General features: G+C 36.7%; 3 protein-coding genes across 13 annotated transcripts in view; 1 reads left to right on the forward strand and 2 right to left on the reverse strand.

Moving 5' to 3' along the window:
• Positions 1-9,589, reverse strand: part of LOC141378774 (uncharacterized) — a 110,413-nt gene extending 100,824 nt beyond the window's left edge. The window contains exon 1 of the mRNA XM_087293397.1: positions 9,400-9,589. Coding sequence (XP_087149523.1) covers positions 9,400-9,450 — 51 coding nt within the window. The 5' untranslated portion in view covers positions 9,451-9,589. The remainder of the gene's footprint in view (positions 1-9,399) is intronic.
• The window catches only part of LOC794432 (F-box only protein 40), a 63,630-nt gene extending 49,295 nt beyond the window's left edge, over positions 1-14,335 (forward strand). For 2 of the 11 annotated variants that reach the window (XM_087292697.1, XM_087292698.1), the window contains 4 exons: positions 8,384-8,466; positions 9,280-9,316; positions 9,418-11,253; positions 13,793-14,335. In XM_087292697.1, coding sequence (XP_087148823.1) covers positions 9,314-9,316; positions 9,418-11,253; positions 13,793-14,011 — 2,058 coding nt within the window. In that variant the 5' untranslated portion in view covers positions 8,384-8,466; positions 9,280-9,313 and the 3' untranslated portion in view covers positions 14,012-14,335. 11 annotated transcript variants of the gene reach the window in all.
• Positions 14,336-16,111: 1,776 nt separating this feature from the next.
• The window catches only part of ttc36 (tetratricopeptide repeat domain 36), a 3,933-nt gene continuing 2,755 nt past the window's right edge, over positions 16,112-17,289 (reverse strand). The window contains 1 exon segment of the mRNA NM_001007388.1: positions 16,112-16,486. Within this exon segment, the coding sequence (NP_001007389.1) occupies positions 16,218-16,486 (269 nt within the window). The 3' untranslated portion in view covers positions 16,112-16,217.

Here is a 17,289-nt window from a genome sequence, read left to right on the forward strand (position 1 = left end):
ATTAGTCAGTAATCGGCTACTGCTGAGCTGGTGTATTTGCATACAGCGATCTGATTGGCTGGCACTTCTGTCGATGCTTGAAATGTTGAGAAAGTCCTAACTTCTGCAACGAGCAACGCCTCTGAAGCGGTGCCGACGGATCCACAATGCAGTTCGGCAGCGTCTGACGTCACCCATTAAAAGTGAATAGTAAACGTTGATGCTGATGCCCCATGTGAATTGGGCGTTAGTGCCTACACCAGTGATGATATACAGCCATACAACACTGCTACGAGTGTAATAGTATGTTTATACAGTAGTTCAATGGCATAATGGTGTATATAAAAAAGAAAATCACGGAGAGTCTTAAAAACACTTTAGAGCTAGTATTTGAATGACTCTCTAGCTTAATGTCTAAAGTGATGACAAAACAGCTGATATTGTTTACATTTTAAGATTATAAGGCTGAACGACATGAATTGCCATCAGTCTACAGTAATTTTCCAGTATTTCTCTGTTGCAATCGGGAGATCACAATAATTAAAAAAATTAATAAAAAATAAAAAAGCGAACGCAAAGTAAAGCATACACTAGTAGATTATGCTACTGTATAACTACAGAACTACAAAATTCAAGAGAGAGATTGTATTAGAATATAACGTATCTGTTTTATAATGATTTGATCAGCTGTAGAAAAAGAGTTTTTCTCACTCTAAGGACTTATAAGGATTTTGCAGTCTCTGTCTCCATCTTGTGGCGGTCAAATAAACTGCATAGCTCCAATCTAAACACCTCAAAAGTACATTATGTTGTCCAACAGCTGCAATATTTGTTAAACTGTAGAATGTCCTCTGATTGTCACTGTATGTGGGCGGAGTAATAAACGAGGGTGAAAGATGAAAAGTGAAGAGGCGGTGCCACAAATCATGACTGAAAACTTAAACTGCAACAAAAAAAATCTGGGTTCCACATTCAATTTGTGCTGGGACAACATGAAGGAATTAAGTTAGCTTACTTGTTTTTATAAATTTAAGTGGATTGAACAAAAAATGATGTCCCACAAAAAGTTCAAGAATTAAGTTGTTTCAGTTCATTTTAAAAATGTAATTTGAACAAACAGCAAAGCTCATTTTTAAGTGTATATAAACCAGCTACCATTGCATGGTTACTTCAGTAAATATGATTTTTATTCTGTGTTTGTATCACTGAACACTATTGGTCAGGTTTACATTGGTGTTTAGTGGCTATTTTCGAAAGCCACAGAGCTGCTAAATGAACATCTTATTTTGGAACTGCAGCAGTACATAAAAACTAAACTAATGAATCATTTCCAGATACGTGTTCATCTTTTTTTTTTTCTGCCACCCTTTGCACATTTCAATTTGAAAGATCCACAAAATGTGCGGGAATCAATGCATATGATTACAGTCGCCGCTGGCAACTCTTTTTTCCAATGGGCTGCATTTACTTTCTTTCTGTGTGGCACACAGGGTCATTCCTCTCAGAATGGTAGTTTTACTATGAAGAGAATTTAAAGTCTATAATTGTATATTGCTAGAGACTTCAGGCTAATGTCAATTATTCAAGCCTTGACATCTAATGCAGGAAATGTCTGGGCTCTTTTTTTTAGAATTGAGAGAATGGAAAGTGTTTTAATAAGAGACATGGTTAGTGGTCACAGTTTGTCATCAGAAGTAAAATACAGTAGTCACTCAGTCCAGATTGGATTTAGCTTTTACATTAAGGTGATATGTTTAACCTGCTGCTAACATAATAGTTATACTTATTTTGTTTAATTTACTCACTCTTATTGATAGCTTCTAGCTACTTTAGGGTGTTCAGTAGGTTTACTGTATTAAGAATAAAGAGATGGAAAAGTCAAATAGGTTTGACATTTGTAAATAATAGGAATTTTATGCTAGGAGCAATCACATATTGGCTGTCATTGTCTGAAAATACTTCATGACATTAAATAAGCAGACTATTGTTGAATTTGGCCAACCTAATGTGGCAATTTGCAACTTTTTGTTGTAGTGGCTAATTTGTATAAAATTGTTTGATGTGACTCGTACATTCTAAAAAAAAATATGCTCATCCCCCGGGGAGGCTTAAGGGTGAGCTTTGAGGCCAGGCCTCTCTTTAAAAATCAAACTGTAACGAGTAGGCAGTTGGGCGGGGCTGAGAGCCGTGGGCGTGGAAAGAGGCCGGTGGCGCAAGTGTTAAAATTGTCGTGAAGTGCTTTGAAATGTGCAGTTTTTATTCAATGCCATTAAATAAAAAGCAAATGAGAAGCGTCTTGATGGAGGCGGGACATGGCAGATACTATAGAGCATTTGATTGGTCAATATTTTATGAGAAACTGAAGTTTGAGGTGATATGAAACAAGTGGTCTATTTAGGTGGAAGTGAAAAACCGTAAGCTTTGCATGTTTATATTAGTTTCAAGAGTTCACACTTAGCTGATGATTGGTAATAAGCTAGTTTGGCATGCTGTCCCGGGAGTGAGCCCTGAGCTCATGAGATCCTCATGCCCGGGGCTCCCTCCCGTTTGCAAGGCCAGAGGGGAGTTTAAGCTCAGGTAGATCTCGAGAATCCATGAGACATTTAACGAATGTCACCTGTGTGCGCCAGCTGTCTCGAATCTCACTGAGGAGAGTTAAAATGAGGAAAGACAGCAGTGCAAGACGAGAGATGACCAGGCTTAGAGTTTGTTTTGGTTTGCTTTCAGTTTTCAGCGGTAGTTGCTGTAAGGGACTCCCATCGTTTAGCTTATTTATTTCATCAATGCATTTAAATGTTTGCCAGTTATCCGCCTGCTTCCTGATGGGAAGCCATTAGCTTCCTTACACATTAGTGATGGGAAGTTTGGATTTTTTTTTCTACAAACTGGATCTTTCCGGCAGTTCTAGAGATTGTGCATCAACACTTGATGACTTCCAAGACCTGTGAAGAGATGATGCCAACTATCAAAGACTTTGAAGACAACACATACAGAAATACAATTCATTGAACATACATCTATGATGTACATGTAGATGTCCTGCATAGTTTAGCTCCAACTTCATTTAACACACCTGCCTGGAAGTTTTTTATACCTAGAAAGAGCTTGATTAGCTTGTTCAGGTATGTTTAATTGGGGTTGGAACAAAATTAAGCTATACTCCGGCCCCCCAGGATCGAGTTTAAGCACCCCTGACTTTTTCTTATGAATAAAATCATGCATATTTGAAAGAATTACACACTTTTCTGACAATACCAAAAATAGTTAAGTTTGATTCTGAGATCAGGCAGATTTGGCTCATATTTCCTTTCAGCATGGTGCAACTTTAGAAAGTAACATTAAACTTTCCAAATTCACCGTATTCAGGTTTGCAAACCAGATGGGGTGCAAAGAGAATAAACAGATGAAGCCTTCCGTCCTCACCTTCCAAAATATACAAACACCATAATTCATTCTAAACAAGAAAAAGATTACCAAGGTGCACTGCTGCGACTAGCACAAAAGCGAAGGTGAAATATGGAGCAAGGATAAATGGGCTGTGTTAAATAGACCATGTTTCCATCAGCCGGCCAAAGTGAACCACATGTGCCATCTCCCAGAAGTCTGTTCAGTTCTCTTATCAGAAACAGGCCTCTTATCTCATAGCTCCATAACAGCAAATACACACAGAAACAAGTGAACACACACACACACAAACTCGCACACTGTTCCAACACAAGCCCTGATGCTATTGAAGTTATCTTTATCAGTTTGTAGCTATAGGTGACATTTGGTTGCCTTTTTGTCAGTTGTTGATAGAAAGGTTCATTTCACCGGTAGCTTCAAAGCAAAGAAGTAATGCATCAGAATGAATGTATGAATGTACCAACACAGGCTCATTCTGAAAATGTAGCCCTATATACATTTCTGAAGATCACGAACTATGTGGCCAGAAGTCTGTTTGGCTGCATTTTGTGTTTAAAATTAACGCAACGGGGTGCCTTTTCGCACTAACAGCTGAACACTTATGTCTACATGGACAGCTTTTCCGCTGTTTAAAAAGTGGTTCTAGTAGCTCGCCATATACATTGGTGAACGTTGGAGATGCAGAGAGGAGTTGACCACGGCGATGGGGTTCAAATTTGACAAAGAACAGCTCAAGAAAGCAGGTAAGACAAAAACAAATGCCAAAATTTTTTTTATAAATCAGTAAAATAATTCAGTAAATAGCAGGGTGAGAATGTGGTAAAATCTGAAAATGTGGTACAAATCAGGGGGCTTTTCTTTTTCTGGATTGCTTTTCGAAAAACTGTTGGTTGGGTTTATTGATGTGGGTGGGCGCGGGTCAATCAGTGCTTTTAAAAACACTATTGGTTGGGCTTAGAGAAGGGGGTGGGGTGGGAAGATAGGTCTGTTGGTCAGTCAGTCAGTCGACAGCAGCCTCTAGGGGATTTACGCAACAAAAGCAGGCATGAAAGAAATCTGAGATCTCAAATGCGCACACAGCAGCCTCTGGTTGATTCGCGAAAACAGTCAATTCTGTGACGTTTTTCGCAATCTTTAGAAATGTATATAGGGCTACGTTTTCAGAATAAGCCTGGGTTGAAATGTACACTCATTGACCAGTTTACACCTTACTTTGCCTTATCATCTTGGGAGCATCATGTATAACGGAAGATAGATTGCACTATATTCTTTATACCCTAGACATGATTGCGCATAACAATCAGATCAGAAATTTCTGAAATTCTAAGAACTCCATCTGACATTGACAAACATCATCTTTATTCCTCATTTCAATTCTCGATATGAACTGTACCAGATTGTCTTGACCAGGATTATCCAATCCTGCTCCTGAGGTCTAATTACCTACTCCGAAACACTTGCCTACAGTAGAAGTGAAGACCTTAATGATGCAACCAAAAGGATGCAATCAAAATCAAATACTTTTCTACTATGGAGAATGTGGAAAAAAAAAAAAAAGAAACAGTAAGTGAACCAAGTCGCAGCAGATCTGAATTTACTTAAATTAAAAGATCAAGTTGGAAGCGAGATTCCAAAATACACATTAGCATTGTAAGACAGAACGCTAATGTCTAAAATGTTCTAGTTTTTATTGGTTTGATGCCATTTTCTCAATTAAGGTGTACATTTTCAATTATTTTAGAACAAAACTGATTTTTAAACTGATTACACATCTTTCTTTTGAGTCATTATTGTAATATGCCTTTAGAACATTTGGTATCCACCAAAACACTACAGTAAAATATTTTTTTTTTCCAACATAGTACTTTAACAATTAGTTAATTTATAGCAAACAATACAAGGTACATCTTTCAAAGTCACACTCAGTTTTGAATGAACAATACTGTGATGTTACGGGACTCATACATTAGTTTCCTTTAGCTTAGTCCTTATTTATCAGGGGTCATGACAGCAGAATGAACCACCAACTATTCCAGCTTATGTTTTTTGCACCGGTTGCCCTTCCAGCTGCAACCCAGTACTAGGAAATGCAGCAGATACCCTTCCAGCTACAACCCAATACTGAGAAATACCCATAAACTTTCACATTCACACACACTCAAACACTACGCTTACCCAATTCAACTATGTCTTTGGATTGTGGGGGAAACCAAAACCCTGAGGGAAACCCAGGCCAACATGGGGAGAACATGCAAACTCAACACAGAAATGGCAACTGACTTAGCCAGGACTCGAACCAGTCGCCCTCTTGCAGCAATTTGTATCTTATAAATCAAACAACAATCAGACTAGTTGAAAATATCTGGATATAATAAAATATTAACAGATTAAAGACAAATGTATTAAACAATGATAATAGATGCAAATCCATTACAACAAAAGTTGTACAGTTATACTTTTGATGATCTTTTGAGTAAATTGCTGCATTGTGATTGGCTGATTAGAAATTAAGCATTTGAACAGGTGCACCATATAAAGTGGCGGGTGGGGTTGGGTTCCACGTTTCCTTTTCAAAATCGTACATTTTTGTACGACTGAACTCGTACAAATTTGTACGAATTAGCCACTAAATTGAAAAAACGTAAAACGCTTACGTTTCCTCATGAGATCCGGCTGGACAGACCGGATCAAAAAGCAGATACGCAAAGTTTCGCAGTTCGCTGCATTGTAAAGTTCAAGCTTGTGAACTCTGTCCTGCAAAATTGCATCACATGACTGTGTGAGACTAATCATAGATCAAGGCATGACCTCTCTTGAAAGAAATTTAAAAATGGACCAATCACTCAACTTTTTTTTTTATGTCCAATCATCTTGCTTTATACCACCCCTTTTCCCAGCACCGTACGACAGTATTTTGCCTGCCATCCCATCTGAGATGATATTTAAAATGAATCTTGGGGAAAATGTCTTCAACAGAGATTGTCATTTCTATTTTAACATAACCTTTTGATTGTTTGTTTAATTGTTGAGCTACAAAAAGCCAATTGAAAAAAAAATGTTTCAATTAAATGCTGCGCATGAATCAGATTTTTCAAAATGTAAATGCTGTCACTCGAAGATAGAGGACAATACACTTGACAAGCAAATCAAGGCAAAGGCAGGTGCAGCTTGACTATATTTAGCATTGAACACCATTGTGTTATACATGTGTTTATGTTTTTATTGTAAGAAGTTCAATATAAAATGTAAACAAATGTATAATTATTAATACTATTCAAGGTTTTTTTCTATTTATTTTAAAATATGAATAAAGTAGGAAATTACTGAGGCAGCTTTAATGTAATCATTTGGTATATTTCCCTTTGGCCCTCCACCCTCAATCAAGTTTGGTTTTTGGCCCTTCATAAGAAAAAGTTTGGGCACCCCTGCTCAAGTGTGATGGCGGAATAAGAGTGTGTGTGGTAATTAATAAGTTACAAAAATGCAGAGAGAATTTGTACTTTTTCAAGCAAGCTTAATTATCCATCACTAAATTATGATTTTAAAGGTCAGAAATGAAGCCATATGGGTGCACTCAAGAGCTTCTAATAAACCTGTAGAGAGCAGCAGCATTTCCATTAATCTCAAATGGCAGTTGCTAGGCTATCTGTCTTGAAAGCACAGGGCCCGGATCTTCCCTAAATGCTTTGACACAATTACTGCAATATAATGGACGTCTTGCGATACATTTGCTGTTAAATTTTTCTTTCCAATAAAGAGCTACTTTTCGTTGACCGTCAAAGCAGAAACATACTATTTGCCCGTTCCAACAAGGCAAACCTTGACCCCTTGAGTGCATCATTGTCAGAGTATTAACGTTTAAAAAGAGGTTTTTGAAATCTGCAATTTCCCGTGACACAGAGCTCTGACATTCAGAGTAGCCTGACCTTAATGAGTTGATGTTTTTCCATTTGATGCGCTGACCTACGGTCACGTCATCCTCTTGTGGCTATAGCTGGTGCTCTAATCTGTTATTAGTCTGTCTGCTTGTAAAAAAAAATAATAATAAAAAAAACAGCTCCACTATAATGCCTCGTTTCAATTTAACTCATTTTGTCCTGATTAAAACTTTCTTCATTAAAATTAGGCAAAGTTTCGTGTCCCGAGGGAACCTATAAAATCCCTTTCCTAATTAAGTAGTATTAGCAGTAAAGACATCATCGCAAGGTGGCTTTAATTACTTTTTGACATTAATAGCATGAGACTGGATGCGGGTTTGTTGTTGATGGGCTAAATTTATATGATCATTAACACCTGCGTGCATTGGCCATTTTTTTTATACAGGTTGAATGAAAGCGAGAACCGATAATTTCACTAGGAAGGCATCAGCAGTTTCTCATTTTATTGACTGGCTTCACTTCAGAGCCAACATCTGATTAACTTGTTTTTAATACTCCAAGGATGCTAATAAGGTCATTGTTATGTTGTCGACACAACTAGTTTTTGAATGTAATTTTAAAGAGCATTGAAATCACAGAGTCGAATAAAGCCAATGATTAAAGATCTTGGATAAATTAGCATAAACCAAGGCAGGTTGAATCAATAAAGGCAGGAAAAAAGGTCAGATTGTCAGATGTATGTTCTTTAAATGCTAATGCTTTCTGTTCAGTTTTATGTAACTTCACTGGTCTTGACGCAAACAATGTCTAAGGGATAATAATCATCTTGAAACGCTCCATAATCTGTATCAAAGTGCTGTATTGACATCTAGTGGACAGGATGTGCACAGACACGATAATAAATCTGCAACTTATTTGCTTAGATGAGTTTCTGTGAACAGATATGCTATTTAAAAAAACAAATTATTAGCCTCTTGATATCAGTTAATATTCACTCAGCACTGCAAATCTCAATTGTCTGGTAATTCAGTGCTATCAGTCATTCTGCAAAGACTGTAATTGTGTGTGATGTCACCTCTTTTCACAAAGGCTCAGTCTGACTGATTGTCTATTTATAACAGCCGAACAGTGGAACGGTATTTACATCTTCACAGACCACTTTAAACAAACACAAGCCACACTGACATCGTCGGAGCAGCCAAGGGTAAGTGAGACTGACCTATATTTTTTACTTAAGACCCTGAACAATAACATAGATGTATTGACAAGTATAGTACTATGGTATTGTCAAAGCAATAGGTGAATTTCTTCTCTGTTTGATATATACAGGCTTAGTAAATACTAAAACAATCCTTGAAGGTGAATAGTGGGCCAGACCATGTCTGCAGATTAACATTTTTGCTATTTCTGCACCTAATTTTGTAAATAAATACATAAATAAATTAAATGAAAATCTGCAGAAAGTGTAGAGCTGAATACCTAAATTAAAATAATACATTTTATATTATACAATTAACCACTTTGGTTTGGTAAGCAGCGCTGCAGTAGGTCTCTCATACAAAACATCCACCAAAATACAGAAAGTATTACTTTACAAATTGTATTGTGCATACATTTTAATAATATGTGCATGTTATTCAATAGTATTACTAAAAGTAATATAAACCAGAATAAATTTACACACATTTACACAGGTAAATAAATAGATTGATAGACGGGCTCAAAATCTGTGGATTTAAAACCAAATTTTGTATGAGCCTAGTTATTGTTCACCTTAGGAATTCTGCTATTCACATGGACAAATAGCTTCAGGTTATACGGGTTATTCTCTCTCTTCTGGAAATCATAGTCTGATATGTAAATATGTATTCGTTGTAGTCTGAGAATTGTCTTGTTATGTGGTTTTAAGCTGTGTCTAGTCTAGAAAGACAAGTCAATAATCGTCTAGACAATAGCAACACTGAAACATTTCCGAGATTTGTTTTCTTTCAGCGTCTATTCCCTTGTCTCATTACAGAGTCTATTTTCAAACACAACAAATATCAACAGTCATGGTAAGCTTCGAGTTTCATGCACTTTTGTTTTCAAACAAGCAAGTGTTATGTATCGAACAGTGAAAATGCAATAATGTGATTACCTCATACGTCACCTCCAGGGCAAGAATAGGACCACCAGTTCTGGTTTTCATCCTCACTGTGAAAAATGTCACAATTGGAACTGCAAGTTTCCCATAGAAATCTCAACATCTTGTATCTTCATTTCCTGCCGCTTGAACTGCGGAGCTGCCTTCCACCTTTGTAAAGAGGATGAGCATCGTCTTCTATGCCCTAAAGAAACAGTACCATGCCTCAACTCTGGTTATGGCTGTCCCATGACTATGACACGAAAAAGACTTGCCCAGCACCTAGAAGTGTGTCCTGCCAGTGTGGTTACATGTACCTTGGAATGGAACCGATGGCCGGTAAATGAGACTGATACCACCTTCTATAGGAATGCTCTACAGGATCCAAACTGGATGAGTCAGCTAGACCTTGCAATGGCACTTAGAGATCAGAAGCTTCTGTTTGATTCAATCCAGATGAAGACACTGTTCCCTGAGTTGATAGAGAAGGTAGAGGAGCCTGCGGTTTCACTGGACGGTGCTGTTGGAGGACTTAATCCAGAGTGCTCAGAGTCTCAGATCTTAATCCCAGAGGAGTCGTTGGAGGATAGCGTTAATGGAGAAGAGATCAAAGAACTAACCCAAGAGGAACGTCTCGCTTTGGCTGAGAGTAAAGATGTAGCCTGCTTGGAGAACTACGGGATATGGGAGAGAATGTTTGCGAAGGAGAAGCAAGGGTGCAATCAGACAGTGAAGAAATTAGAGGATAAAAGTTGTCAGATTAAAGACAAGAATTCCCCTCAGAATTCCGACAATCTAGACATTGATAGGACAGGTTTAGCTCCTTGGCAAGATGGTGTTCTTGACAGGCTCCGTAAAGAGGTCAACGTGGCTGAGTATAATATGTATCTGGTCCACAACGGATGCATGCTTATCAACTTCGGCCAACTGGCAGCTTGCACGCCTAAAGAAAAAGATTTTGTTTATGGCAATTTAGAGCCCATTGAAGTTCAAACCATACACTCCTTCAATGTGCCAACCAGCTACAGAGCCAAACGTAGCCATCTGAAGGATCCATCCCAAATGATTAAAAAGACACACCGATCTGTGGACACATCTGATTTAGGCATTGCAACTGAAGTGCTTCCTAAGGCAAAAGTGGTAGAATCCACACTGCTGTGCTCTCTTGAAAGAGAATTAAAAGGTCATCAGATTTGTGAGAGTGTTGGGATCGACGGGCTCTATGTTGACGTTGGCACCCAAACCTTTGACTTCCATTCTGCTCCATTCAAAAGTGATGCAACTTTGGCCAATGTTGTTGCAGATCAGCCTCAAAGCCTACACGTGCAAATTCAAACCGAATGTGTTACTAGGAGGCACAACAAATTATGCTCAGCCTTTACGTACCTGTGCCATCATGCCTTCAGGCGTGATGAATATCCCTGGCACTTTAGGAACGTGCATGGAGACATCCAATCATGCCTTACTGGCTGGTTTTTACAGCGGTGTCCACTGGCTTACCTCGGTTGCACCTTTAGCCAGAAGCAATTTCGGCCATCTAAATATCATGCCACTGTAACCTATGATGCAGATCTTAGTACTTTCATCTTACAACCAGAAGTGACAGCATCTCTTTACATAGGAGTAAAAACCGTTAACAGCGAACGCAAACGTGCCAAGAATTTGGATTCCTTGAGCAGACTTCCTTTTGAAATCTTACAACACATAGTGAGTTTTCTGGATAGCATGTCTTTGGGTCGTCTATCTCAAGTTTCCCAGCTAATGAGGGAAGTTTGCAGTACTGTTCTTCAGCAGAAGGGCATGGTGTCACTCAAATGGGAGAAAAAGACATACTCTCATGGTGGATTCACTTGGAGGGCCCGTAAAAAGGTAATTGCCTTGATCAAATTGATCTCTTCATACTCTTCAAAGGTTCCAACTTTAAATCAGATGTTTGTTTGTTTAAACTATAAACTTTCAGTAATAAAGGCACAACTGCTGTAACTGGGTTGGTACTTTTTAAAAAGCCACACTTTTGTACCTGCCAGGTCCAAATTTGTACCTTGAAGGTATATTTTTGGTACCTTTAAGGTACATATTAGGAGGGCTTAATTTTACCAGGCTTAAGCAATAAATTTGACAGATTTCCCCTTCCTCACATGCACAACCCCCTGCCCTTCACTTTCTTCCGCAACTCCCCAACCCTTTTCACTTTTGTCTGCGGCACAACACCCCCTGCTCTACACTTCTACACTCCATCACACAACCTAACCCACTCCCTTTGGCTCTTCACTTTTGTTCGTCCCCCCCACACACACACACTTTTCACTTTTGTTCCGCGACACCTCTCCCTCCTCTGGTAACGTGCCGGATCTGTTACCCCGATTTCTACGAATCTCGCAATTTACAAATTAAGCACCTAAAAGATACAAACTTGTACTTTGTGGAACTTTAATTGTACAAAATTGGAACTTTTAGGTACAAAAGTGTAAATTTTGAAAATATACCATCTCATTGATAGATTTTGTACCTTTTATTCATGAGAGTACACTATTTCTGTCAGTTCACTGTGTACTTACATCAAAAATGTATTGAATACTTTCTGATTGAAAAACACTTTTACTGAGGTACGAATCGGGGCATCATATACTGCACACAACAATTTATAGAAGTTATTAGTTAATATTTATCTTCATATTTGAAAACATTCTTGTTAGCTGGGAAGTCCCGATTTTCTGTAAGTAGTTCACATCAACTATGGCTCATTTTCCAGTGCTTTTGAATGGGATGTTATTATTAATTTTGGTTAATACTTGACAATTCATTTAAAGATTCATAACAAGACTCTCATGAGTCTCCAAATCCTCTGCACAATCACAACCTTAAATATTTTCCAACCATGTCTAATTTTATTTCAGGAACATTAGCGGTATTGCAGGGCATGATAAGCATCCTAAGTACGTTTGTCCTCTGTTATCTGTTCTCTGAGGTATGTGGGTCAGAGAGCAGCAAAGAGGCCGTACATGGGTCATTTTACCCTCTCTGGCTCAATGTCAGTGGGCTTCATGCTTTTAAAGGTTTGATATTGGATGACAGGTGGTCAGTCCCCCTCTCTGTTTTTCTCCCCTCTTGATCCATTGTTTGGGAAGTAATTTATCTTCGTGTTAAACCAGTAGGTGATATAACTTATATTGAGGAAGGAATACTGATCAGGTGAGTGTGTTGAAGCACAGTTGGAATTAATCTATGCAAGGCTGCAGCCCTCCAGGAATTGTGTTTGACACCCCTAATTTAAACTATCAGTACCCCCCTATATATATAGATAGATAGATAGATAGATATATATAGATATATATATATTTTTTATATATATATATTTTTTTTAATAATAAATTACAGACCCTTACGTTGTTTTAGTCCCCTGAGATCTTCTTAACACAATTTAAGATATGTTACATACAATCAGGGAGCTCTGAATCTTCCATAGACCGCAATGCTCCCAGTCCAGTCCAGAGAGGGAAACATTGTCAAAAAAGTCCAAGCTCCCAAAAAACAAACGTGCGTGCACAAAAAAATGCTGTAAAAACAACTTTGTTCGCCAATGTCGCCAATGTGCGTTAACTACAGGCAATTCAACACTTGCATGTTGCGCTTCTGATTCCAGTGGCAAATATGTCATATTGCCCAAAGTAAAAACAGAGTATCAGAAGTTACAAAGTTATTTTAAATTGGTTGTGGAACATAGACATGTCCTTGGAGCTTCATGCAATTATATTTGAACTACTGAAGTCACATGAAATGTTTTGACAATGATTTGGTTTCGACAACTTATGTATAGATCCTGAGGTTTGAGATGGCCTGAAAGTATCTCTCAGACATTCATGAAGACAGGCACAGTTGTTGGGATCCGGCCAGTGACTTTTGCATCACTTTGGGATCTGCCAATGTTCAGGAAGGCAAAAGTTTTAATGTCTCTCATACCTGGGCTGCTAGAGTTTTAAATGAAATCATGTTTTTATAAAACCCAAAGAATATATAAATTTTCAGTTGTATATGTTATCATTATTAATTTGGAACTAGATTATATGCATTTTTTTTATTTCCACACATCACGTCGCTAACTTTAATGCCAAATACACTGATTTCCTGTAGAAAACAAGCAACCTAAAGTCATGATTGCAGTTGGGACTTTGAACAATGTTTTTTTGTTTGTTTTGGTTACTTTCTATAAATTGTTTCTTATTTATTTTGCACAGTAGCCTGTTTGGTTTACACAAACTGACAAAAAAGGTTACTTGAGTTTTCAAGATCATAATTCCAGTCATTTAAAAAATAAAGATAAAAAATAATAATAATAATAATAATTATTATTATTATTATTATTATAATTGAAATAGTGCTGATGGATATCTTCCTCATCTTCATCTAGGCATGGGAGTTTAGCAGTCTGTTCTCTCCGGTGGATAAATGGGTTTTTGAAGACATGCCCCCTATGGCAGAACACCTGAAGGTTTGTCCTTTCTACCAGAAGGAGATCAGAAGCGAACCTGTGGCGTTACCCAGTATGACAGATCTCCAGAAGGGAAGAGAGGAATTACAGACTCTAGTCAACAACGTCTTTACTGCTGACAAGGCTAATGGAGATTAAGATGCTGCTTGTGGTACCAATGTTATTAAATATGCATTTATGTATTGGTCAGTGTTAACTTTGAAGTTATAGTTAATTTGTCACTATTTACCCTATAGCAGTCACTAGCAGTTTTCCTTTTTTGTGTCCCATAGAGTCATTTAGAAAAAATGTCAGCCAACTCAAAGTCAGGACTGGACCAAATTACAGTGAGGAAATGATGACATGGTTTTCTTTGAAAGATCTTTGCTGACATCTAGAGGCTGAAAAATACACTTACAAATGTTTCACAATGGATAAATGCATATGGATTAAAGAGAAAAAAGGGATTCATGTAAAAAAAAACATATATATATTTATATATATTTTATTAAATATACTTAGAAAATTAATAATATGATGACATTATTTAAGTATCACAAAGCATAGCCCTAAAATAATCAAATTCAGTATTCATTATTGTTAATATTTAAATGAAACAGCCTCGGAATAAATATGTTGTTTAATTTTTTGTATACATGTTACACTGACAATGGAGCACTATATCATTCGTATTTTGACAATTTCTGTCCACAAAAGTTATATAAAAGTGTAAGTGTAAACTTGGATTTAACATCTTTTCTATGTAAATTAAAACACTTTTGCAAATTTAATCTGATTAAAATGCAACATGTCTTCAGTATTTTTGTATACTTCACAAATGAAAATGCTTGTTTTGGGGTTTAATTTGTGTCATTACAAAATGTACTATTGATATTAACACAAGGAATGTGTATACAATGTAAAATATTGGACACTTTTATGTTTGAATATGTTTGAATATGTCATTAATTAAGTTTTATTAACATGTCCAGAAAGATATGATAATTTTAAAATACACTACCTGACAGAAGTTTGTCGCCTCTCCATGTTTTAGGAACAACAAATAATAACTTGACTTCTAGTTGATCATTTGGATTCAGAAGGGGCTTAAATGAAAGGCAAAGGCTTCTAGATTACGCTTATTTTCTTAAGAAAAAAAAAAAAAAAGATCATGCCTTGATTTTGAATTATTTAATTAGAAAAGTAAGGATAAACAGTATAAAATTGAAAGCCATGGTGAAGTAGAAAAATAATTATTATTGTGTATGACTGCCATGAGCTTGCGTGACTCGATCTATACATCTCTGCAATGACTCAAATAACTGATTAATAAAGACATATGGAATGGCAAAGAAAGTGTTCTTGCAGGACTCCCAGAGTTCATCAAGATTCCTTGGAATCATCTTTCATGCCTCCTCCTTCTTCTTACCCCAGACAAGCTCAATAATGATCACATCTGTTGATTGGGCTGGCCAATGCTGAAGCACCTTGACCTTTGCTTTCAGGAGCTTTGATGTGGAGGCTGAAGTTTAAGAAGGAGCGCTATCCTGCTCAAGAATTTCCACTCTCCTGTGGTTTGTAATGCAATGGGCAGCACAAATGTCTTGATACCTCAGGCTGTTGATGTTGCCATCCACTCTGCAGATCACTCGCACACCTCCTTGCTGAATGTAACCCCAGACCACGATTTGTCCTTCACCAAACCTGACTGATTTCTGAGAGAATCTTGGGTCCATGCAGGTTCTAATAGGTCGTCTGCAGTATTTGTGATGATTAGGTTGCAGTTCAACAGATGATTCATCGGAAAAATCTACCTCCTTTTTGAGGTAATGATTAATGATGATCAACTAGAAGTCAAGTTATGATTTGTTGCTCTAACAACTGGGATCAATAACAACACTTTGTCAGGTAGTGTAGTTTATTGTTTCATTTTTGCATTCCCAAATAATAAGAATATGTACACATTATGAGTATTGAGTAATTTAAAAAATCATAATTTTATAATATTACCAGTCTCACAAGTTTCTTGAAACTCTGTTTTTTACCTTATTGATTTAAGCTTAACAATGTATTATTATTATTATTATTATTATTATTATTTAATAAATAACTTTGTTTTTTTTTAAATTGCAAGATGAAAATGTAATTAAAAATAATAATAAAGTAATAAGTTATATATACTTTAAGATGTAAACTTGCAGAATTGTGATTCCTGGTTCGAAACAATCTTGTGTATCCCACATCCCAAATATACAACAATTACTTGAAAACTCTTTGACTTTATTCACTTATGAAAACTACAGAGTAAACCGTTAACAAAGTCCTTTCCCTAAATACAGTTAATATATTTATGAGTATATTGCCTTTATTGCATTTCGGACACTTCTGGGTTGCGTAGTTTACTGATGACCTCTGACAACATGCGGTTACACAGGGCAGCGTAAGGGTTTAAGATCACAGCCTGCTGCCGGGCAAACTCACTGCCCAGAGCTGCTGCCCTCTCAAAATCCAGCCGAGCTTCTTCATCACGACCCGACAGCCTGAGAAGAAGCCCACGCTGAACCAGAGCCTGACAGGCCGAGCGCCCTGTGCCATTACTGAGAGAGATGGCATGCTCCAGATCTTCAACTGCACCTAAGAAACATAATAGGTTTAATACATACAATGTACAAAAATGAACTACTGTAGTTGCCTCATATAAATTTTCTAAAATGTAAACATGTCTTACAGGAAAGGCAACATTAGTTATTTTAAATATAAAAGCTTGAAAGACAGATTACTGTTACTGACTAATAAGTAATATTATTACAATTTTTAAAAAAACAGGAAACTTAAAAGACATCAATTACAACTGATATTTCTTTAAAAAAAAAAAAAAAAACATATTTGTTGAGTGTTCTTTAAGTGTTCTGTCAAGATATTTGTGGTAGATAGTCTTTCTATGTATGCCAGAGGAGGGGACATTTATCAGAAGAGAAAGCAAAAGGAGGGAAGGAAGAAATGAAGGAAGGAAAATATATATATTAATTTAGAACATTATTTGACTCTAATTTAAAAACAAGGCAAATAAATTCCCAGTTTCAAACTGCAAAATATGAAATAAAATATAAGATGTGTATTTGGAATTACAAGAAAAATGGTAAACTTTCTAAAAGAAATAATTGAAATACGTAGCCGTATAAGTCAGAGAAAGACAGAGCTGCAAACCCAAATGAAATTGCAAGAATATATCTAAGATTTCTAATTTGTTTTCTCCCACTCAGAATTGTGATAATTGTATGATTCACAATTTTACACATAAATAATATTTAATTTTAGTTTTTTAACTTAATTTTATTTTATTTAAAAAATAATAATAACCTTGACCTGAAAAATAAAATCAGAAAAGGTTTGTTTTCTGTTTCTCTTCTATAAACAGGCTTCATAGCTTGTTAAAT

Source organism: Danio rerio, chromosome 18 (assembly GCF_052040795.2).
Source record: "Danio rerio strain M-AB ecotype USA chromosome 18, GRCz13ab, whole genome shotgun sequence".
Lineage (NCBI taxonomy): Eukaryota > Metazoa > Chordata > Actinopteri > Cypriniformes > Danionidae > Danio > Danio rerio.